Source organism: Heterocephalus glaber, unplaced genomic scaffold (genome assembly GCF_053883595.1).
Source record: "Heterocephalus glaber isolate CG9 unplaced genomic scaffold, H.glaber_assembly_v1.0 deba00001687, whole genome shotgun sequence".
NCBI classification, from domain to species: Eukaryota; Metazoa; Chordata; class Mammalia; order Rodentia; family Bathyergidae; genus Heterocephalus; species Heterocephalus glaber.
Genome location: NW_028258412.1, coordinates 1,180,098 through 1,204,144, shown reverse-complemented (window position 1 = coordinate 1,204,144; position 24,047 = coordinate 1,180,098). Strand labels below are relative to the sequence as shown.

The 24,047-nt window shown below is 43.0% G+C and overlaps 1 protein-coding gene across 5 annotated transcripts in view; it reads right to left on the bottom strand.

Moving 5' to 3' along the window:
* Ube2l3 (ubiquitin conjugating enzyme E2 L3) overlaps positions 1 to 24,047 on the bottom strand; it is a 53,310-nt gene that overhangs the window by 24,134 nt on the left and 5,129 nt on the right. For 4 of the 5 annotated variants that reach the window (XR_015446279.1, XM_004843307.4, XM_087198344.1 and 1 more), the window contains one exon: positions 6,807 to 6,902. The exons of the other annotated variant lie outside the window; for it this stretch is intronic. Coding sequence is in view for 2 of the 4 variants with exons in the window: in XM_004843307.4 (XP_004843364.1) it covers positions 6,807 to 6,902 (96 nt within the window). In the remaining 2 variants the exon portion in view is untranslated. The remainder of the gene's footprint in view (positions 1 to 6,806; positions 6,903 to 24,047) is intronic. 5 annotated transcript variants of the gene reach the window in all.

Here is a 24,047-nt window from a genome sequence, read left to right as displayed (position 1 = left end):
TAGTGGTATAGCACTTTCAGCATATGTGAGTCCCTAGGTTCAATCCCCAGTAGCTCTCCTACCCCAACACAAAAGACCTGAGAATACCTTAAGCTTCCACCGTTGAGCACTGTAAAAGCTCAGCAGAAGCAGGAAATGAGATTGAGGCAGAACTGCAAATGGCCTACCTGAAGTGGGGAGCTAGATATGTAGTTCAGTGGTAGAGCACCTGCCTATCTACCATCGGCAAAGCCCTGGATCCAGCCTCCAACATACACACACAGAGGGAGGAAGAAAACAGAAAGAGGAATAGACAAAAGAGCCAAACAAATTCTAGAGTTTAATAGTATAACTGAAATGAAAATTTCACTAGTTATTCAACAATGGATTTGAGTGAGTAGAAAAAAGAATCAGTAAACTTAAAGATAGGACAAATGAATGATCCAGTCTGAGGAACACAAAGGGGAAAAATAAATGAAAAGCAGCAAGGACCCGAGTTCGATCCCTGGTACCAAAAATAAATAAATAAATAAATGAAAAGCAGAGTCTAAGGACACTATCAAGCAGTAAAAATATAAGTTATGGGGCCGGGGATTTAGCTCAGTGGTTTTGCTGCCTGCTGCGCAAGCATAAGGACCCGAGTTCGATCCTCAGCACCAAAAAAAAAAAAAAAAATATATATATATATATATATATATATATATATATATGTTACGGAAGTCTCAAAAAAAAATGAGAAAGGGAGTAGAATTAATATCTGGTGAAACAATGGTCCCAAATTCCACAAAAAAAGAAATCTAAATATCCAAGAATTTCAATGAACTCAGAAACCCAACTGGATGTTCAATAAGGCAAACAACTTGCCAGGGATTTAGCTCAGTGGTTCCGCCACCTGCCTCACAAGCACAAGGACCCAAGTTCAATCCCCAGTACCAAAAAAACCCCACAAAAAATAAACAAACAGCTGGGGATTTAGCTCAGAGGTTCCACCACCTGTCTTGCAAGTGCAAGGTCCTGAGTTTGATCCCCGGTACCAAAAAAGAAAGAAAGAAACCAAACAACTTACGGCAAACAATTCATTTCTCACCAGTACAGTAACCAGAAAGAAGACAGTGGGATAATACTTTCAAGACACTCTCCAGGTGTTGTTGCCCATGCCTGTAATCCCAAGCAGTCGGGAGGCTGAGTCGGGATGCTGAGGCAAGAGGATCGCCCCAAGTTCAGGGCCAACCGGAACTACATAGCAAGACCCTGTCTCAAAAACGGTGCCTTCAACACCCTGTTTCCAATAATAATCCGAAAGATTAACAAGGAAACAGAGTACCTGAACAACACTATAAACCAATTAAACTTAACATATATACAGAGTATCTATCCAACAAGAGCAGAATACAAATTCTCAAGTCACAAGAAACATTCTCCAGAATAAAATCACATTGGGAAAAGGATCACAAACATACTAAGTAACTTTACAAATACTTGGTAAATACAAATCAATAACAGAACTAGTCATGTTGGGTCATAAAACAAGTCTTAATAAAATTTTTTTTGGTCTTTTTTTTCTTTTGGTACAGGGGATCGAACTCGGGTCCTTATGCTTGTGCAGCAGGCAGCGAAACCACTGAGCTAAATCCCCAGCCCTCTTAACAAATTTTAAAAGATAAAAATCATACTAAATAGCTTTTGTGACTACAAAGGAATGCGAACAAATCAATAACAACAAGAAAATTCACAATTATGTAGAAATTAAAATTACTTTTCAACAACCAATGGATCAAAGGGTGTTGTGACCTATGCCTGCAGTGCCAGCTACTTCAGAGGGTGAGGCAGCAGGACTGCTAGAGACAAATAAAATGAAAACAGGGCTGGGGATTTAGCTCAGTGGTTCTGCCACCTGCCTCACAAATAAAATGAAAACCTGACATTACCAAAACTTAAGGGATACAGGGAGGGAAGGAGGGAGAGAAAAGAAAGCAAACTAAGCACAAACTAGAAGAAATAAGTAATAATTACTGAGTAGATAAATGAAATAATTTAAAAGAAAAAAGTCAATGAAAGCTGGGGATAAAACAAGAGGATCACTGCAAGTTGGCCAGCCTGGGCTACATAGTTCAATGAAGCTTGAACTACATACACAGTGATACCCTGTTTCGGTCATGAAACCAAGTCAGTTCTTTAAAAATATCTACAAAATTCACAAAATTTTAGCCAGACTGACTAAAGGAAAAACAGTAGACATTATTAAAACTGAAACTGAAAGACATTACTACCCATTTTACAGAAATAAAACACTCAACATCTTTAGTCATTAAGAAAATGCTGGGATAGGGGGAGAACAAGCCTGTAATCCCAGTACTCGGGTGAGGTTAAAGCACGATCAGGGCAAGTTCAAAGCTAGTCTGGGGTACAGAGAAAGACTCTGTCTCAAAAAGACAAAACAAGAAAAAAAAAAAAAATGCAACTCAAAACCAAAATAAGAGCCAGGTGTGGTGGCATAGACCTGTAATCTCAGTTATTTGGGAGTCTGGGGCAGAAGAATCAAAGTTGAGGCCACCCTGAGCAACTGTCTCAAATAAACAAAAAAACCCACAATAAGATACTACTTGACATCATCTAGAATGGCTGTAACTTGAAAAGGAAAACTGTTATACTCTAGAAAGAATGGTCATCATCAAGAAATCAAATAATCCTGGGCATGGAGGCGCATGGCTATAATCTCAGCACTCAGGAGGCTGAGGCAGGAGGATTGGTGAGAGTTTGAGGCTAGCTTGGGCTACATAGTGAATTCGAGGCCAGACTGGACTATATACCAAGATCCTGTCTCAAAAATAAAACAAAGCAAAACATAAAAACAAAAACAATTCGATCCCCGGTACCAAAAAAACCCAAAAAACAAAAAAAAACAAAACCAAAACCAACCCCACCCCATTAATACAAAATGACAGTCAACAGCACATGTGGGCACTTGTGTAACAGGGTCCAGTGTCAACACTGCTACAACCTTTCTGGAAAATGATTTAAAATAAATAAATAAAGGTGATCTGTGAGAGAGAGAGAGAGAGAGAGAGAGAGAGAGAGAGAGAGAGAGAGAGAGAAAGAGAGAGAGAGAATTTTTTTTTTTTAAAACTGGGTATCAAACTCCAGACCTTGCGTTTTCGAAGCCGGCAACAGATCCACTGAGCTAAATCCCAGCCTATATAAATTTGAATGGTCAGAATACTGTATTTTAAGATCAAAATCTAAACTGAATAAAAATTTTTATTTGAAAAATAAAGTTTAAAACAAATATTAAATAAATGATTATGTCATGGGATACTAATTGAATGTGCTTCCAAAGTTTCAAGGCAATAGCTAAATTATGAAAGAATAAAACAATTATGAAATAGTTTATTAAAAACTGCATAAGCAGGGCACACTGGTACACACCTGTAATTCCAGCACCCTAGGAGGTTAACGCAGGAGGATTGCAAATTTGAGCCTAATCTGAGCAATACAGCAATTTAGTGAGACATTATGTGTGTTTGGGGGGGGGGGCCTCAATTTCAAGACCAAGGCCTTGGGCACAACCCTCAGTATCACACAAAAATAAGTTCATATAAAAAGGCTGGGAGGGACAGGCACTGTGGCCCTGGGCCCACAACTCAGGAGGCTAAGGCAGGAAAATCCAAGCCCAAGGCCAGCCTAGACAACTTAGCAAGTCCCTGTTTCAAAATAAAAAATGTTTAAAAAGGACTGGGGATGTAGCTCTGTGCAAGGGCCCTGGGTTCAATCCACAGCACACCCCCCACCCCCACCCCCAAAAAAGAAAAGAAAAAAGCAAGGCTGGGATGAACTATGATAAAGATTAAGAATGAAAGCCAGAGATTTAGCTCAGCGGTTTAGCTGCCTGCTGCGCAAGTGCAAGGACCCGAGTTCGATCCCTGGTACCAAGAAAAAAAAAAGATTAAAAATGAAAACATTCACTGGGGTAGAAACTTCAAAAAGGTACACCATCCTACCCCTAGTTTCTAAAGGGCCGTGTCCCAAAACTTACTAAATTTGTTGATGATGGATTATGGTACTATTTTCTTCCTCAGATTTCACCTTTGAATTTCAGATGAAAAAAAAATTAATAGAAAAATAAACATTTAAAGGGAATAAACCTGTGCAAAGTGTGTGGTGGTCCGTGCCTGTAATCCCAGCACTGAGGGAGACTAAGGCAGTAGGACTGCTAGTTCATGCCCAGCTGGGAAACTTCACAAGACTTTGTCTCAAAACTTTTTTTAAAAAGGGCTGGGGATGTAGCTCAGTGTGAAGGGCCGGTGTTCAATCCCTGGTACCACATATACACACACACAGACACAGGAATAAACCTGAACTTCCCTGGTAATAATGCAGTGAGTGTTTCTAGGAAACAGTTCTTTCCTCTCTCTTTATTACAGCCAAATCATTTACTCAGCTATTCCCTAAGGACCAACAGCCTGCAGTAAAGCAATGGGGCAGGGCTGACCTGCCATGGTTTATAAGCTGGCTCTGTTTTCACCCCAATTGGGTGGATCTCAGATGAGTGTGGGTAGCAAGGTTCCATGATGGTTCAGCCCCTATAATGCAGAAAGACCTGAAGCCCAGGTATGGATATGAGTATACACCCAGGAGAAGTCAGCTGCCAAGAATGCCATTTGCTCAAGGGAAGAAAGAAATGCTTCCTTGAAACATCGTACCAACCCAATGTGCCTGGGCAGTGACTACAGGAGGGAAGCAAGAGGGGACTGTGAAGAGGGCAGTCTGAGCAGGAAGTGAGCATCTGGCCATGGGTTTATTGTCCCCTGGCCCAGCTTCCTCAAATAGAAGGTAAGGCTTTGACTTGTTCAACCCATGCACACTGGGATTCAACCAGCCAATCTCTATCTTTGGCTTAGTAGGTCTTGGCCCACTGTTCCACAGGCTCACAGGCCATTGAGCTCAAAAGGTAAGATTCTACCCTTACAGCCTAAGACTATTCCATCCATTCTTAACATTTCCTAAAAATAGCTATGGATTAGCTGTTTATTTCTTATCATTTATAATTAAATATCATTCATTCTTAAATAAATTTCTTATATAAAATCTGAATTAGAAAAGGAACAGGTGAGATGGAGATGGTGGGACATGCCTGTAATCCCAGCACATGGGAGGCAAAGGCAGGAGGACTGAGACCTTGAGGGCAGTACAGGTTACACAGAGTTCAAGGCCAGCCTGAACTACACAGTGAGACACTATTTCAAAAAAAAGGGGATATGTAATCATACGGTCCAAGATGTGCTCTTCAGCACCTAACAGGCCACAATGGCAGTTAAGGACTGCAGGCAAAGCCCAGCTCCTCCTATCCAGTAGCTTCCTGCCCACTTGCTCTGTCCCCCAAGCCCTGTTACTTTCAAGCCTAAAGAAATCCAAAGGACTCATCTTGAAAACCAGACTGGAAGCTCCTAGATTCAAAACAATCAGAGTCTATTTTTCCTTAGATATTCAAATGACTACAATAATAAACCACAAATCTAGTTATTTGCTAGGGACTTACTTTAAAAAAACAAAAATACAACCTTGTAACAAGCACCAAGAAGAAGCATCTACAGTAAGCATGTTTTGTGTTCTGCTTTGGTGAGAAGCCAATCTGCCCATAAGAAATAATTATATATGACAATGACAGGACAGTATCAGGCACAGGGAAAGGACCTGAGGCTCAGATGGGCAAAGCGGCAAAGAAAAAGAAGAGAGAAGCACAATGGCAAGGATATAAAACTGGGGGTGGGGGGTGGGGTCAGTCACCAGAAGGCTATTCAACATCTGGTGGACAAATGGTGCAGCTCAGAGAGAGAGAAGCCAAGGATGGAGACAGAAGTGTGGGAATCCTTTACTTACCAGCATGATAACCTACAAAGCTGGGAAAAGTAAGGGTCTTAGAGGCAAAGAAAAAGGAGAGTAAGGCAGAGATAACCAACAGCCAAGTATAAGAATGAGGAGGAAGCAGTAGCAGGTCAGAAAAAAGTGGCATAATGGTTACAGGACTGGGGACTAGGACAGTGTCAAAGGTTCCAGAGACAAGCAAGGGCCATACGTGTAACAAGTGAGAGGAGGCTGTGTGTTTGGTGCGATGTTCTTTCAGAAGACAGAAAAAAGAAGGACTGCACACTGGAATTCAAGTCCAGTTGCTAGCCGGGTGAGGGGACCAAGGGATGGAGACAAGGAGATTCATTAAATCAAACTGGTACTAAGGCCAAGGCAAGCCACTGTCAGGAGGAGCCTGAGTCTGTCTGAATCCAGAAGTCCCTAAGTTGGGGGAACTGGACTTGGGAGATATCCAGACAATTAGAAATAAAGATCTGAGACAAATGTCAAGCACATGTTAGAGGGTACAAGGAATAAAGTCCGTAACACAGGTGTCCAGGGGATGAGAAACACAGACGCAAAACCAAGGGGGAAAGTAAAAGAAGATCTAGACGGGAATGCCAACCTTCTTCCAAGAGATGCCAGAGAAGGAGGTCTTGTCCTGATAAATAGGGCCAGGTACCCAGAAGCCAGGGAAAACTGGAAAGAGCAGGAGCACAGATACATACTTCTCTTCCCTGTGTAGATAACCACAGATCAGAAAAGTTTGGTACCCTCAGAATTTTAGAAAACCAATGCAAAGCCAGGATTCTGCAAGGCCATGCCCTACCCTACCCTACCTGTCACCCTTGAGCCACAGCTCACTTCTGTGCATCTGCGGGTTGCCCCAACCACAAGCCTACTTAGGACCTCAGAGATAAGCCCAGCAGCACACACCACCTGAAAGAATAATCTGATAAGAAGTGGAAGTGTTCAATACTCACAGGAACAATAAGCCCTTGCCAAGTCAATAAATTAGCTTCATCAACCTGGATGTTACGGAAGTTTTTCATTCCACATTTGCGGATCTCTTCAAGCTCCTGTTGATTAACAAAGCATAAAGGGGTGTCAAATTGGGGAAAGCACCACATATTAAGATCCCTCTGACTCCCTCAAATTGAACCAGGTCACAACACCACCAATGATACAATATGAGTGAAGACTAGACCATGCCTGGTTTGGTTAAAGAGGCATGGTAGAGGGGAAATTCTGTGAGCTCACTGCCTATATCTGTCCCAGACCAAGACAAGTCCCCAACTCAGTAACCCACTGCACATGATAGGAGGGATCATGTTTCCACAGACGTATCACCTCCTCTCTGTGGTGGTCATCATGCCTGTTTACTCTCACACCCTGCACACAGCAGACATGTGGCAGGGACTAGCCTGTACAGATCTGACTTCTTCCAACAGAGATTTAATAAGGGCTGACTGTGCACTGGACACTGAAAATACATAGATGAATAAAACTGGCTAGAAGCCAACCAAAGGCAAATGCACACCCACCAACTTTCCTACCCAATGCTGTGAGCTGTGACTTCAGGGCTTCACTCCAGCACCAGCACAAGCAAAGAGAAAACCAACCAGTCTGGTACTGGGAAGGGACAGAAAACCTTCAGTGAGCCTGTTTCTTCAGCTGCTAAATAGAGGTTATAAGACAGCTGCAGACAATTAAGAGGAAACCACACTGTAAGCAACAAGAATCCTTACAAACGAGATGTCATTACTGTATATGTAAATAGTCAATGAAGCAAATGCCATTTCACCCAGAAAGCACAACCACCATGATCAATTACACTAAGTCCCTGCCTGAGATGTCTTTAGAATTGCCTATCACTTGCTTTTCAACTGTGCACCAGCCTGGTATTTCCCATTGCCTCCCCAACACCTCAGGTGAATGTCTGGCTAGTGTCATAACACAAGGCACCCTCTTGCCCACACATCAAATCACCAACATTCCTTCATGTGCAGATGAATGCCACTCCCAACACTACTTTGGCCTTCCGACTAATGGCACAACACCCTCCCCCACATCTCAGGTGCCTTCTCTTCTGCAACTCAAGCACTACTCCCACTGGGCCCTGCCTCCTCTGTCAGGCTGCTTCCTCTCTGGCCCAGCCTACACACCCTCTAGAACAGTGGCTGTGAACCTATAGCAGGTGTGCTGCAGCAGGCAAACAGAGCCCTCTCCGTCAGCATGCAAGCCAAGCCACCCTAGCAGCTGAGCATCAGATAACAATTGTTTTTTTCTAAACTAAAACCTCAGTCAGTATTTGGGTCTAATTGCAGCGTTGACACTTTGCAATGAGTACTGAGTTGTAGTTTGGGCACTCCGTCTCTAAAAGGTTCACTATCACTGCTCTAGAAGGAAGAAGGCCCCTCGGTGTGTGGAGCCATGGCTCACAATGGCACAGCAGCTTCGGTATCAGCCCCTACATCAAACTCCCCAAATCCTCTGTACTCCACATTCCCATCACACCACAGCAGTTTATAAGGTACATAGGGCAACACTAGATAGAACAAACAATTCCTGAGGAAAGGGAAACTGGAGCAGGTGTGACAGGTTCTGAGTAGGGTGGGTGAGTGTGTGTGTATGTGTGTGTGTGTGTGTGTGTGTGTGAGATGCGCAGGGGGTGTGGCCCAAAAACAAGTACACTAAAGGAATGCATGGAACAGGCAATTCATGTCAATCAACAGCCAGGAGTATCTTCCCACAGGGTGCTTGCTCACTGCTGGTCAATCCCAGATGCCTACTACAATTATCTGGACCTGAGCCCAGCCAAAGAAATTTTGGTCAAGCAAGTGTGGATGGATTTGAACATGGGGATACTTACCAAGCAGCCTAAGAATGGAAAAGCATTGAGAAATGAGCAGCAGATCCATTTCTAAGAAAGGGCTGGTACTAGCAGCAGGACTTACAACCCCCTGCAGCAGAAAATGAGGTAGCCTGGCCCCTCTGCAGAGAAATCACGGTGCTTAAAGGAACATTCTAACTTGCTGCCTGCCATCTAGTCCTCCTACTAATACCCAAGACTAATTCCAAAGGTTCCCCTGGAGATTATAAAATATGGGCAAGTTCAGGAAAGGGAAAAGGTCTCATACCCTAACACATATCCCAAACAGAATGTCAGCTCCATGAGGACAGGAATCAGGAAGACCCAACATTGCAAGGGCTTAGCTTATAGTGAGGCTCAAATATCTGCGGCATGACTGGGTTAGTGAATGGCTAGGAAGCTAGCGGGGGGGGGGGGGGCGGAGATAGGAAGGATTCTCTGCAAATGGAGTATAAAAGGTGTGGCCCAGTGATTTAGCTCAGTGGTTCTGCCGCCTGGCCTGTCTCGAAAGCACAAGGACTCGAGTTTGATCCCTGGTACCAAAAAAAAAAAAAAGAACTCAGAGTATAAAAGGTGTATTTTGTCTTTCTGGTCCTTGGCTCAAGACACTACAGTAAGACTTTTTGGTAAGGAGAACCACGTGTGGTGGCACACATCTATAATCCCAGCACTTGGGAGACTGAGACAGGATGATTGCTGTGAGTTCAAGGCCAGCCTGAACTAAACAGTGAGAACCTGTCTCAAAAAAAAGAAAAGAAAAGAAAGAAAAGATTCTCTAAAACTAGATAACCAAAAAAGAAACAACAAATGAAAAGATACCTAATATTGAAAAAAAATAATTTTAAAATGATCTACAAATATACTACAAATATACTTTATGGCTTCAGAACTCTACATACTAACAACATGAAGTATCACTGATAAACACAAGAGTGTAAATTTCATAAGAATTTCAAAAATATTGCAAGATGGACTTAATTGAAACAGAGCAGTAAAAAACTATATCTTGCTCAAGAAAAAGGAGGAACCTATGGGCATGGGTACAAGGAAGGCACCTAATTCAGCACTTTGATATCAAGCAGATGCATGAGCGAAGATGAAAGCCATACTACTGCAGGAGTAAGCCACACACATACAGGGCAGAGAAGAAAAGGCAACTCAAACAGAGGCTAGTTGGGAGACAGGGAGTCCAAACCAGGGTTATCAGATAAACTATTAATTTACATTGCTTTCAAATTAAGCTGTCCCAAGTAGAAAAAGGTCATCTCCTTTGTATAATTCTAGCCAACAAGAAAGAACTGATTATAAGGCAAAAGTGAGAGAATCTGAGACAAACAAATATGCCCTGTTATCTTTTTTTTCTTCCCCCCCATTAAGTTTATTGGTACATTTCAGGTATAAAATACATTTACATACATCATTGGGATCCTGTACCATTACATGAGTATCTTGGTTCTTATTTTTTTCTCCCTTCCCCTGCCCTCCCTTCACTCCCTCCACCCTTCCCTATTTGGAAAGACTTTGTTTCCATTTTTTCCTTTTCTCATATTTTTTCTTTTCCCTTCTTTCCTTTCCCCTACCTCTCCCACTTGCCCTGCTCCTTTAGACCTTTACTTCCTATTACACAATATCAATTATACATTTTTAAAATTAAAATATCAAGACCTAGGAGACATTACCACAGATTTTACAGAATTTAAAAGGATACAGGAAGCATATTTCAAAAATCTGTCTTGAAATAAATATGACAATTTCTAAGAAGTACCTTGGAAGACAAATCAATGAAACTAACTCTGGAGGAAATATAAAATTTGAATAACACCTATTAAAGAAAGTATATTCCTAGCTTGAAAACCTACCTATATGACAACAACAGGCTCGTATACATTTTAACTGATAAATTATATCAAACATTTAAAGCAGAAAAAAAAAAGGAACATTTCTCCCCTCATTTTAGGAAATCAACATTGTGCTAATCCTAAAACTGGATAAAGATAATAGAAGAAAAAAGTATGAACATAGATAGAAATTTGTTTAACAAAACAAACTATTAGAAGTCAGATCTGGCAGTATGTAGAAAGTGGGTTTATTACAGGGATGGCAGTGTTGGTTCAGCATTCAAAGATCCACCCCCAAAAGTCATCATTTTAACAGAAGAAAGGAAAAAGCCATATGATCCTGTCACTAGTTGGAGAAAAAGTATTGGACTAAATTCCACAGCTGTTCATGGTAAAAGCTATCAGGAGACTAGAAGTAGACTAGAAGTAGAACAGAATCTTCTCAACAGATGAAAGACATGTATTCCATACTTCCAGCAAGAACGCCTTATATGAATGGAGAAGATACAATGCTTTCTCCTTAAGGTGGGGAACAAGGTATGCCCTGTTATCTTGAGGGAAGAGTGAGCACCCCACAGCAGAGAGAGGGTTTCTCAATAGGGTATCACCGGCACCCAGGCCACGACCCTGCACTTGAGCATTCTGAGCCCTGCCCATGACACAGATGCTCAGCATTTCGATACCACCCCACCCAGCTGTCCCAACATCCTCTAGAGCCCCAGCTGACAAACACTGGCAGTATCAGTTGCCAGGATGCTAAAAGTTCTGCATTGCACAAGATGGCCCTTCAGGAAAAACGATTCAGCCCAAAATGCCAATCATGCCTCCACTGAGGTAAACAAGATGAATTCTACCTATTTGGAGAAAAAATAGGATCCATCTAAGACTCAAAAAGGCAAGATGTCTCAAACTCTGTGAATGGCAAATCCTTGAGCAAAATTGTGCCCTTTATAAATGAAAATAGTCCTGAAAATGAAGAACCGGAGAAGGAATTTTAAAGCAACTCATGTTAGGTTCAGAGGTGGATTTCAAGTGGCTATTATAGGTGATGGAAAAAAGAAGCCGACAAGGAAAAAACATAATAAGGCAGCCTAAACCTACAGAGAAAAGTCAGGAAGACTAAAGCCAAGCTTACAAAATATGCTCCTGCATAAGTTTTTTTCAGTTCTGTTCAGAGGCAGAAACTGGGGTCAGATGCTCAGAGATGATGGTGGAATTCTGACAAACCAAGAGATGAGCTTTAAGGAAAGCAGAACCAGCCAACTCCCTCATCCCTTCTCCTGGTGAGAGACAGCAGGCTTCCTAGCCAGCACAAGTGGTGCAGGAAGAGAGCAACACTTCTTAAAACGAGGTCACTTTCAAAGCCCAGAAGTGGTTTTCAGCATATCAAGGAAACCTAGAAAAACCCATGAGTGCTGCCCAGTTTCATGTGTATTTGTTGTTGCTATTTTTTTTTTTTTTGAGTAATGGTTGGGACCGAACCCAAGGCCTCACTCATTCTAAGCAAGCACTCTACCACTGAGATAATCCCCAGCCTTGCTCAGTTCAGAAGAGAACCCATGGGCCGAGGATTTAGCTCAGTGGTTCCACTGCCTGCCTTGCAAGCACAAGGACCCGAGTTCGATCCCTGGTACCAAAAAAAAAAAACCACCCCAGAAGAGAACCCAGGGGGCCAGGGATTTAGCTCAGTGGTTTCGACACCTTCTTTGCAAGTGCAAGGACCTGAGTTCAATCCCCAGTACCCCCCCCCCCAAAAAAGAAGAGAACCCAGGTGCAGTGGCACATGCCTGTAATTCTAGCTACTCGGGAGAGAAGGCAGAAGAATCACAAGTCTGAGGTAGGAGAATCACAAGTCTGAGGACAACCTGGGCAACTTAATAAGATCTTATCTCAAAATTTTAAAATAAAAGTTTTTTTTTGTTTTTTGTGGTACCAAGATAGAACTCAGGACCTCGCGCTTGCAAGGCAGATACAGTTCCACTGAGCTAAATCCCCGGCCCAAGCTTTTTATTATAAATGGGTGGAAGTAGCTCACTGGTAGAGTGCTGTGCTCAATCTTCAATACTGGGAGGAAAAGTATGAGGAAAGCATGTTCCCCAAACTCCAACCTGGAGAACTTGATGTCTATATGCTGACCGTAGGGCAAAAGTGATGTGATAGAAAAGGATCCTTACCTAAGAGTAGGGCCCTGGCACCCAGCAGAAGCCCACTGAGAAGCTCCTGAGAGGAGCTGTCAGAGTAGGAGGCTGTCATGCACAGCCAGTACTCACCACCTAACTCAGACTATGCACTTGCATTCTGGTAAGCAGTCCACAAAGTGTTTTCTTTTTTTTTGCAGCCAAGCATGGCAAAACACCCCTTTATAATCCCATCATTCTGGGAGGCAGAGGGAGAAGGATTACAAGTTCAGCCTGGGCAACTTAGTGAGAATCTGTCCCAAAATTTAAAAATTAAAGCCTGGGGATACAGCTCAAGGCAAAGTCCCTGGGTTCAATCCCGGGGGGGCTTTGGTGCAGGACACAATGACTACCTGCAGGGATCTAAAAGCACTAGATGATTCTTTCCTTTCCTAAAATATGCAGGAACTCTACCACCCAACAATCCCAACTAAGATCACTTGGTGCAGCCCAAGTGAGCAGCATGCAGAATATCAATGCCTTGTGATTTTGCGGCCAGCCTGAGCAACTTAGTGGGAGACAATCTAAAAATTTAAAACAAAACAAAAAAAATAAAAAGGGCTTGCCAGGCATGGTGACACACACCTGTAATCCCAGCACTTGGGAGGCTGAGGCAGGGGGATTGCTGAGAGTTCAAGGCCAGCCTGAACTACATAGTGAGACCCTCTCTCAAAAGGCAAGCAAACAAACAAACAAACAAAACAATCGCTCTGGGGCATAGCAGAGTGTTTGCCTAGCATGCGTGAGACCCTGGGTTCAATTCCCAGTACCACAAAAATAAATAAAGTTTAAAAATAAAATAAGAGGGCCAGGGATTTAGCTCAGTGGCACTGCGCCTGCCTTGCACGTGCAGCGGAGTTTGATCCCCGGCACCGAAAAATAAATAAATAAGAACTAGGACTGTAGCTTAGTGGTAGAATGCTTGCCTGGTATATGCAAGGCCTTCGGTTCCATCCTCAGTACTATCAAAAGGCCGGGGGATGGGGGTGGGGTGGAGAACCACTCAACTTTCCACATGAGGTAAGAAAAAAGAATCAGGGGCAATAACTGTAATCTCAGGTGGATTATGGCTCAGTTCCAGAATATTATAGCTTGAGACTGGATCTCACTATGTAGTTCCAGCTGGCCACTTCCATGTGGCCCAACTCCCCGATGAGCAGAGAGAGTAGCGAGTTGTCACCTCACTCAAGACACTCTGATGGGTGGAGGACACTGAACTACCACTGGCCAGAACTGTCAGGAGGACACCACTTGTGCCAAGCAGAACTGTACTTGATGCCCTTTTAAATGCCCTCCAAAGCCAATGCCACAGGGTCAGGTGAACAGATTACACAGAATAACTGGTGGGGCAAGTCAGGGCCTCTCAGATATTAAACCAATACTAGGATCAGTAAGTCTTAATGCAAGACTGCTCATACTGTATAAACTACATCCAATACCACCACATCATTTTATATTTGTTAAAATGGAGAAAGGCACATTTTGTCCCTAAAGGAACCTTGCAAAAATAAAGCTAATTCCCCTTCTTGAGTTGAAGTGAGTCAAAAGCAGACAAATGCAAATCTAGGCACATTCAGGACAGAGTAGGGGAAGCCCAGCAGATTCCACGAGGAACAGCTATGTGGAAGAGGCTCTGGTGAGCCTTCAAGAACAGAGGAGCTCACTGTCCTGGTACATGTCTATAATCCCAGCACTCAGTGAGGCGAGACAGGAGGATTGTTGAGAGGCCACCCTGGGCTACATAACGAGTTCAAGGCCAGTCTGAACTACATAACAAGATCTGGTCCCAAAAAACAAACAAATGGAAAAACTGAACTACTAGTGAGAAAAGACCAGATGTCCAGGTGTGGGAAACACGTATGCAGGGAGATGGAGGGAAGAAATCACTTACAGTATTAGGAAAGCTGCCAGGAAATAAGCTTGGCTAGAGTGTTTACTAACCTTGGAGAGCCATTACCATCAGATCCAGGTCACTCAATCAGGGTGTATGGGTAAGCCTTCAATACATGCAGAGAGACAGGGCAGAGAGAAAGGAGGATAGTCACATGGGACCTTCTGCATCAAACTGCAAAGTGGGCTGGGTACCCATAACTAGAGAATATAGTGCTCAAAGGTGACTGTGATGTGCATCCCTGCTCACGAAGCACCGTGGATGCACAACTGTAATCTCAGCAAAGTAAGGCCCTGTCATTTCCACTGCTAGAAATGAGCTCCTAAAATACTAAAACCCTCTACTGAGATGGGCACATAAAAGCAATGAAAAAAAGTCCCTTTGACTGAAACAAGTATGAGGTCATACAGACCCATAGTTGGTCGGAATTGCTTTGTAAAAAGTGAACCCACACCAGGTATGGTGCTACAAAACTACAATCCCAGCACTCAGGAGGCTGAGACAGGAGGATTGCGAGTTCGCGCCCAGCCTGAGCTACATAATCAGTTCAAGACCAGCCTGAACTACAAAACAGATCCTGTCTCAAAAACTAAATAAATTTAAAAATAAGTTAAACAAAAAGTGAATGCTGGCTTGGGAGTGGGGGAGATTACCTCAGTGGTAAAGTGCATGCTTAGTATGTACAGGGCCCTGGGTTGTAACCCCAACACTGAAGGAAAAAATAATAAAAGGAAAAAGAAACAAAGAGCATGTTTAATGTGGCTTATGTTACTTTTTTATTGTTATCTATTCTACAGATTTCTACAGGTAATAAAATCAGAGTATTCCGGCCGTCAACAATTTTTTCTTCAATATTAATTTTGTATCTTATATACAGACATGTTTTGGCAAATGGTTGTTTCAACAGCTGCAAAACTGGAGTCAGAGGCCTAAGCTCCAAACCCCACCTTTCCCTTCACATCAGCTCTAGTCTACTGTCCTAACCCTAACTGAAAAATGGTATTAATGCTTTATAGAGCTCCAAGAAGATTTACAGGGAACTTTATCTAGACTTAATACTTAGCATACCTAGTAGACATTCATCGTTTGTTTCATTCCCTTCCATAATTGTATTTACTTCTTAAAAATCTAAGACAGTAAAAAAAAAATGTATGTGACTATGTATCATGATACAGATATGATATGGCATTTGCAGCCTATGGCCAGAACTCAGGTAGTCTTAAATTAGAAACTGAGGATGTTTGTGGTTGTTAGCACAAAGCCTTCAAAAAGAACCTGAAACACAAGGCAGGGGTCTTGCTAACAGACAACGCACATCTATACCACACTCCTCTCAAGGGCCTCAGACTAGAGCAGTGGCGGCGAACCTATGGCATGTGTGCCACAGCGGCCTGTTTGTGTCATTGAAAGCTCAAAAAGTTCGCCATCACTGGCCTAGGGTATCACCTGCTTCAAATTTCTACAAAGCCAGGCATGGTATTGTACGCGTACAATTCCAGCTACTAGAGAGGATAAGGCAGCAGGATCACAAGTTCAACCCTAATCAGGGTAACTTAGTGAGAATTTTTCTAAAATAAAAAACCAGAAAGGGCTGGGGATGTAGCTCAGTGATTAAGTGCCTCTGGGTTCAATATCCAGTACCCTAAAAGAGAAATTCCAACAAAGGCCAGAAACAGATGCTAGAGTAGAGCATAAGAAGCCTAAGAAGTGGAAGTCATTTTACATTGTTTATAATTCATAGCACACGGGATATGATCAGAGCCTTACCACACCCGAGACAGAAACTAAGGCATACTGCCCCCACTTAGAGAGGTAAAGCCAAGGCTCAGAGAAGCCCAAGTCACAGAACTCTCAAGAAACAAGCCCAGAACTAGGGCCAAGATTGCTCTTTCACAAACAACTCAGTCACCCAAACCAGTGAGTTGGAAGGATTAACACATGGATCAGGAATGGGCAAAGCTAGCGTTTCTGTTTCCTGTGTGGGATCCTAGGAAGACTACGTTTGCTCCTGAATATCACTTCCCAATATTTACAGTGACAAAAACATGAACATTTTCTCCAGCCCTCTACAGCTAGCCAGTGTCTGATGTACAAAGAATGTTTCTAGGCTCCTCCTGTCTAGCCAAAAGAAAATCTAACAGATAGAGCCTACATCTACAAAAAGTTATACAAACATGCCTTAAATCTAAGTACAAGCACCAGGCATGGTAGTGGACACCTGTAATCCCAGCACTTGGGAGGCTGAAGCAGGAGGACTGCTGCAAGTTTGAGGCCAGCCTGTGCTACATAGTGAGTTCAAGGCCAGCCTGAACTACCTAGTGAGACCCTGTCTCAAAAAACCAAAAGTAAAAAAAATAATCTAAGTATAATGCCGCTATGAAATACCAGCTACACAAATGATAGCCTATTAATAATCTGAAACAGCAGCCCTCTCCTTGTGTGACTCTATTAAAGTGACTAACTGTAGAAGAAATGTAAACTTTTCAAGCTTTACAACACAACCACTACCAATGACATTAAGTTATGACTTTAATTTCAAAAAAAAAGTTATGACTTTAATGTATCTGATACACTGCAAATCTAAACATAAGGCTTTAGACTCCTTGAATATGATTCTCATTTCAATTAATATTCATCAAAGGGAGGACTCATGTCAACACATCACCCCTTCCATAGGTCAGTGATATGTTAGCTATCTTACACTTACCTATCATTACAACTAATATGTAGAACTATTACCATAACTCTGATATCATCTCATTATCTTCTGCAGAAATCATGACATTGAAGCTCAAAGTAACAACGCAAATGATTCGAAGGCAGAAATACATTAACATTTAAACTCAGGTCCCTGTTACTCTACCACAGCACATTGCTTCTAAGCAGGTGGGTCACTCCTTAGTAGGTAAAAGTCATGATTAAAGACAGCTCTCAGCACAGGCTTAAAAGGAGGCACTGCCTACAGATCCCTGGACAACCAATGCCAAGGCCCCAGTAGGTAGGATTTTAAGCCAGCTCCAGACACAGGTGGTTTTTCACAGGCCTCACTCCTGGAATGTGTTTGTCTCCATCTGAACCTGGGTGTGCCTGGCGTTCTTGACCCACGTTACACACTCCAGAGTCCAGCGTCCTCCACTAGAGAGAGTTCCTTGAGGGCCACGATACCTGCCTCTTCAAATTTGACTATAACAGAAAGAGACAAAAACATAAAGCAGGATGAGCAGAATAGGACCTGCCTATGTAAAACAGATGGAGGCTGGGAGCATAACTCTGTGGTAGAATGCTTGCCTATCACACACAAATCTGGTTTTGATCCTCAGCACTGCCAAAACAACACAACACAGTCAGGCACCTACCTGTAATCCCAGTACTCAGGAGACAGGACCGTGGGTTCAAGGCTAGCCTGGGCTACAGAGCAAGGTCAAGGATGGCCTGGACTCTACAGTGAGACTTGTCTCAAACACATACACACAAATCCGACACACACCAAAAATACCATACACATGGTGACTCCTGCTATAAGCTGAGGTTTCCATGCGCTGAGTCTTCATAACAAGAGGTACACAGAGTGAAGCACACACAAATCACCTCAGAAAGGGTTCACAACCTGTTCAACTTCTGGATTACACTTTCTCTTCCACCCACAACACTGAGTTAGGTGGTATCCCTCTCAGAAAGACATGGAGCCTGGGCCATGAGAACTTTACCCTGCTGGTGAACTATGCTAAGAAAGTGGAGGCAATATCTATAAAAATAAAGGAAAGAAAACTACAATCAACACAGATCCATAAACCCTAAAAATTGAAGTGGGGCAGGGATATACTTCAGTGGCAGAGTTTGCCTAGCATGCACAAGGCTCTGGGTTCAATCCCCAGCACTAAAAATGAAAACGGGTGGGTGTGGTGGTGCATGCCTGTGATCCCAGCACTGAGGCAAGACTGGGCTATACAGTGAGTTCAGGACCAGCCTGATTACAAAGTGAGACCCTGTCTCAAAAAAAAAAAAAAAAAAAAAAAAACAACACCAAAAAAAAAAGAAAACAGGGAGAGGGAGAGAGAGAGTGTGACAGGCCAGGAAGAGAGAATGAACAGCCACCAGAATCAATTTTCTGTGTCAAGGCTGAGAGTAGACAAAAGGCAACAGTATTATTTCTGTGATGGCAACAATTTATTCAAGTGTTGTCTTCAAGCCAGGGGTGATGATGCACACCTGTAATGCCCATACTCCAGGAGGCTGAGGACAGACTGCAAATTCCAACTCAGCCTAGGCAACTTAGTGACTGAGCTAGACCTTGTCTCAAAATGAAAAATAATATTGCTTGATAAACTGTTAGCTTGTAAACTGGTAAAGTTTCTTTACCTCAACTTAAAATGGACCAATAAACCATTAAAAGAAATTTTCTTTTAGAAGGAAGGGAGGAAGGAAGGAAAAGAAGGAAAGGAAGAAAAACAAGAAGACAGGCAGGCAGGCAGGCAGGCTGGCTGGAGATGTAGCTCAGTACAGAGGCCCTGGGTTCAATCCCTAGTATGTGTGGGATGGGTCTGCCCTTCACATCCTTCCCCACCCCCAGTGCAGCACCTTCTCCAAGGCTTCCATAATACCTGTCCACATCTTTGGACAGAGTGCTAGCAGTCACTGAAGTGGACATATACTCAGGACAGGAAGGGAAAATACTCGGGGAGATTCTATTGAGTAGACACATTTTGAGTTCAAGAGCTTCTCAATTTTGTTAAGAAAGTGAACTACTTTTTTGAGGCAGTCTTACTATGCTGAACTCATTAGGTAGCCCAGTCTGGCCTCAAGCCCTTGGCAATCCTCTTGCCTCAGCCTCCTGAGTGCTGGTATTACAGGCCTGCGCCACCATGTCCAGCCCCCAAAATAAACGTTTGAAAACTGAACGTGGTGGTACATGCCTGTAATGCTAACACTCGGGATGCTGGAGACAAGGGGATCCCAATTTTGAGCTCATCTGGCAAGATGCTGGCTCAAAACACTGTGATACCTCAGTTGTTGAATGGCCCCAAGCTCAAACTTTCCACTACTCAAACAGCAAAGTTTGAAAAAAATCTGCTTGGAGGGCCAGCGATTTAGCTCAATGGTGCTGCACCTGCTCACAAGTGCAAGATCCTGAGTTCAATACCTGGTGCGTCTGGGGGGGTATCTATTCAGTGTTTTAACTTTGCTTGATAGTCAACCAAAAATGTGACTTGAAAAAACCTGTAAGGGCCAAGAGTCAATCACACATCACATCTCGCTGCAGATACAATGGGGTGATGCTCCAGTCCATGTCTGCCACTCTCGCCCAGACAATATGTAGTCCTTGTGTTATGTGTTAAAATATTCATCATTGTGCTTTTTCGGGGTGTTCTTTATATAAAGTATCATAACCATGGCTCCAAAGAAAGTTAGTGATACCTGCAATAAAGCTAAGAGGAAAACTGTGAGAACGAGAGTTAAAGAAAGAGATCATTGTGAAATCTGTTAAAGTCTTGGCAAAATAAATTTATAAAGTGTAATTTTGGGGCCTCAGAACCAATTATTTCATTTTCCATTATTTCTTATGGGAAAAATATGTTCAGTTCTCAAACTTTTCAGTGTTCAAACACAAATTTGTAATGAACTGAGTTTGACGACCGAGGTATCACCGTAATAAAAAAGGACTGGGGATGTAGCTCAGGGCAAAGCAGCTGGGATCAAACCCAGGACTGGCAAGAAAAGTGAGGGAGGACGACTGAGGACATAGTTCTAAGGACCAGGGGTTCAATCTTCAGTATCAAAAACAAAAATAACAACCAAAACTAAGAATTGATACTCTGAAATAGGAAAAGGTCCAAATGGGTAGGGGTGGTGGGAGGAGATGGGGAAAGGAAAGAATGGAAAGGAAAAATTATGAGAAAAGAAAAAAAAAAATGGAAACGAAGTCTATGTAAATAGGGAAGGGTGAAGGGGTGAACGGTGCACAGGTAATGCAGAAAAAATAAGAACCAAGATAAATCACGTACAGGTACAAGCACCCAATGATAAATGTAAACATATCGTATACCTAAAATGTACCAATAAAAGAGTTTAAGCAAAAAAAAAAAAAGAAAACAACAACCAAAAAGTAAACATTTCTAAACAAAGGCTGAGGATTTAGCTCAGTGGTTCCACAAGTGCAAGGGCCTGAGTTCAATCCCTGGTACCAAAAAAAAAAAGTCTAAACAAAGAAACTTGTATATGGCTGTCTCTGTAATTCTTTCACCCATGATACAAGATACCAGGTACTTCCAAAGGCAAGAAAGGACTAAGAAAAGAGTAAGGTCTCACACCCAGGCCGGTCCACCAGCATATGGCCCCAAACCACCTTCCCTATCATTCCTTCCTACCAGTCTAGTCTCTTCATTTGGAACATCTCTTGCTCACTCCCAATATCTATAAGTATCTTGGTACAGTCGTAACTGGTATCATACTCCTTTGAAACTTGTCAAATTTGGTACTCAATGCGGCTGGGGATGTAGCTCAGCGGTCAAGTGCTTGCCTAATATGCACACAGCCCTAGATTCAAATTCAGCTCTTGAAAATAAATAAATAATCTAGAGTAAACAAAGCATGCACTATCTAGGGGATTCTACAGGCAAATAGAGAGATGAGGCTGGGGAGATCAGGCCTTGAGAGAACATACTAAGGTCTCTGGAATTGCTAACCCAGAGTCCCAGCCTCACCCTGCCCTACTGCATTCAGTCCCATCCTCTGGGCACAGGGCCTGGGCATGTGCATTCCTTGCAAGCTCCACATACCACACACTACTCCAGGACACTGTTGGGCAGGAATAACGTGGGTCAGAGGATAGGCTGACTGGTTAGGAATTTGATGCAGGTGGCCTATCACAGATGGGAATGGCCTGAACTAAGTCAGCGGCAGAAGAGATGGGAAGATGGGCAGAGGACAGAGATGGATGGCATAGTTCAGCAGAATCTGGCAGCTGGCTAGCGATGGGAAGAAGGGTCCTGGGGGCTCCCTGAGGGTTTCCCCTGGAATACAGAGATTACATGTAGATCATTAACTAAGTAAATGAAGACAGAAGTGAGGAGTCAGAGGGAGAATCACAAGATGACCTCAGACTTCAGGTCTATGCACCACTGTATAGAAAAGTCTTGATGTTTTTGGACATAAGTCTGGGCTCAGAGTTGGGCATGTGGGACAGGAATGGTGGCACACACCTGTAATTCCAGAATTTGGGAGACTGAGGCAGAAGGATCACAAGTTTGAGCCAGTCTGGGCTACATAGTGAGTTCAAGGCCAGTTGGAACTACATGGGGAGACCCTGTCTCAAAGAACAAACAAAAAAACCCCAAACAAACAAACAAAGACTAGGCTCAGGGGTATGCCTCTGTAGTTTTCTAAGCTTTAATTCCTGTTGTAGCAAAGAAAATGGATGTGTCTTGAACACTTAATGGTACTCCTCTCTTTTTTTATTTTTTTGGTGCTGGAGAATGAACCGAGGGCCTAGTGCCTGCTAAGCATTTTACTACTGAGCTATATATTCCTAGCCCTCTAGTGATACTTCTCAAAAGCATAAAAATATTTTCAAGTGCCAGGGCTGGGGATTTAGCTCAGTGGTTCCGCCGCCTGCCTCGGAAGCACAAGGACCCGAGTTCGATTCCCAGTACAAAAAAAAAAAAAGTTTAAGCCCAGCCTGGGCAACCTAGCAAATTAGAATACTTTCAAGTGACCTAATCTAATAACAATTAATCAACAGACCCCTCCTCCCTTTAAACAGGTGTCACCAACACTTCTGATGTTTCAGATAGGTTCTTACTGTGTTGCCCAGGGTGGCCTTGAACTTGCAATCCTCCTGCCTCAGCCTCCTGAGAAGCTGGAACTACAAGGATATGCCAGCACCATACCTGGTTAACGGCGTCTTTTCTGCACGTGTGCACGTGTGTGTGTGTGTGTGTGTGTGACCTTTTGAGGATCTCACTATGTAGTCCAAGCTGGCCTTGAATTCACTATGTAGCCTTGGCTAGCCTGGAATTCACAGCCATCTTTCTGCCTCAGCTGCCTCAGTGCTGGGATTACAGGTGTGCACCACCCATGCCAGCTAACAGGTGTTTCTTAGAGTTCAAACAAGGTTAGGAAAAGCTCTACTATATTGTTTTTGTTTAGAATATACCTTAAAGAGGTGCCTCAAATGTTGCAATAATTAAGTATATTATATTCTCTTTCCTAGAACCTGCATCAATTCTTTTTTTGGTGGGGAGGGGGTTTGAAACAGGATCACACTATGTATAGTTCAGCCTGGCCTTGAACTCACTACATAGGGCAGGCTCGCCTCAAACTTGGTGATCCTTCTGCCTTGGCCTCTCGAGTGCTGGGATTACCGGAATATCCAATTCTCTCCCTCCCTCAGACCTCAAACTTCGATGCAGGTGGTAGAACCACTGAGCTAAATCCTCGGCCCCTCCAATTCTCTTTTGATAAAAAAAATTTACCTGGGCATGGTGGCACATGCCTGAATCCCAGCACTTGGGAGCCTGAGGCAGGAGGAGCACCACAAGTTTGAGTCTGGGCCACATAGTAAGTTCAAGGCCAGCATGAACCACATAGTGAGACCCTGTCTCAAAAAACCAAAAACAAATTTTTAAAAAAAGAAAAGAAAAATATTTACATGTGGTGGGAAGATTAAAGTTCAACTTAGCCTGGGCAAATTTTAGTGAGACATTGTCTCAAAATAAATTTTTTAAAGGCCCTGGGTTCAATCCTTAGTACCAGTGAAAAAAAAAATCTATTAACACTGAATTATTCCCAACTTACTGGAAAGCATAACTTTAGGATAAAAGAAACAAATGAGCCAGGGATGGTGGTGCACACCTGTAATTCCAGTATTCTGAGAGGGTAAATCAGGAGAATCCAAAGTTTGAACCTTGCCTGGGCAACTTAATGACTAACAGAGACCCTGTCTCAAAACAAAAAACAGAAAAGAGGCTCGCGAATGTTGTTAGGGAAAAGGCCCTGGCTTTAACCTCCACGACAGACAGACAGACACACACACACACACACACACACACACACACACACACACACACACACACACACACTCTGCCTGAAACTGTTTTGGGAATGGATTTGAGGTTTGGGAAATTGAGAAAATTGTTTGTATCGCCTCAAAAAAACCACTCCTGGCCGGGGATTTAGCTCAGTGGTTCTACCACCTGCCTCAAAAGCGCAAGGACCTGAGTTCAATCCCCAGTACCAAAAAAACCAAACCAAAACAAACCATTCCTCCCTCCCAGAACTGGGGACTGAGCCCAAGACCTTCCCACTGAGCTACATGTCCAGCCCTTTTTTTTTTTGGAGACAGGATCTCACTAAATTGCTCAAACTGGGCTTGAACTTTGAATCCTCCCGTCTCAGCCTCCCAGAGTACTGGGATTACAGGCGTGTACCATCATCCCTGGTTAAGTATT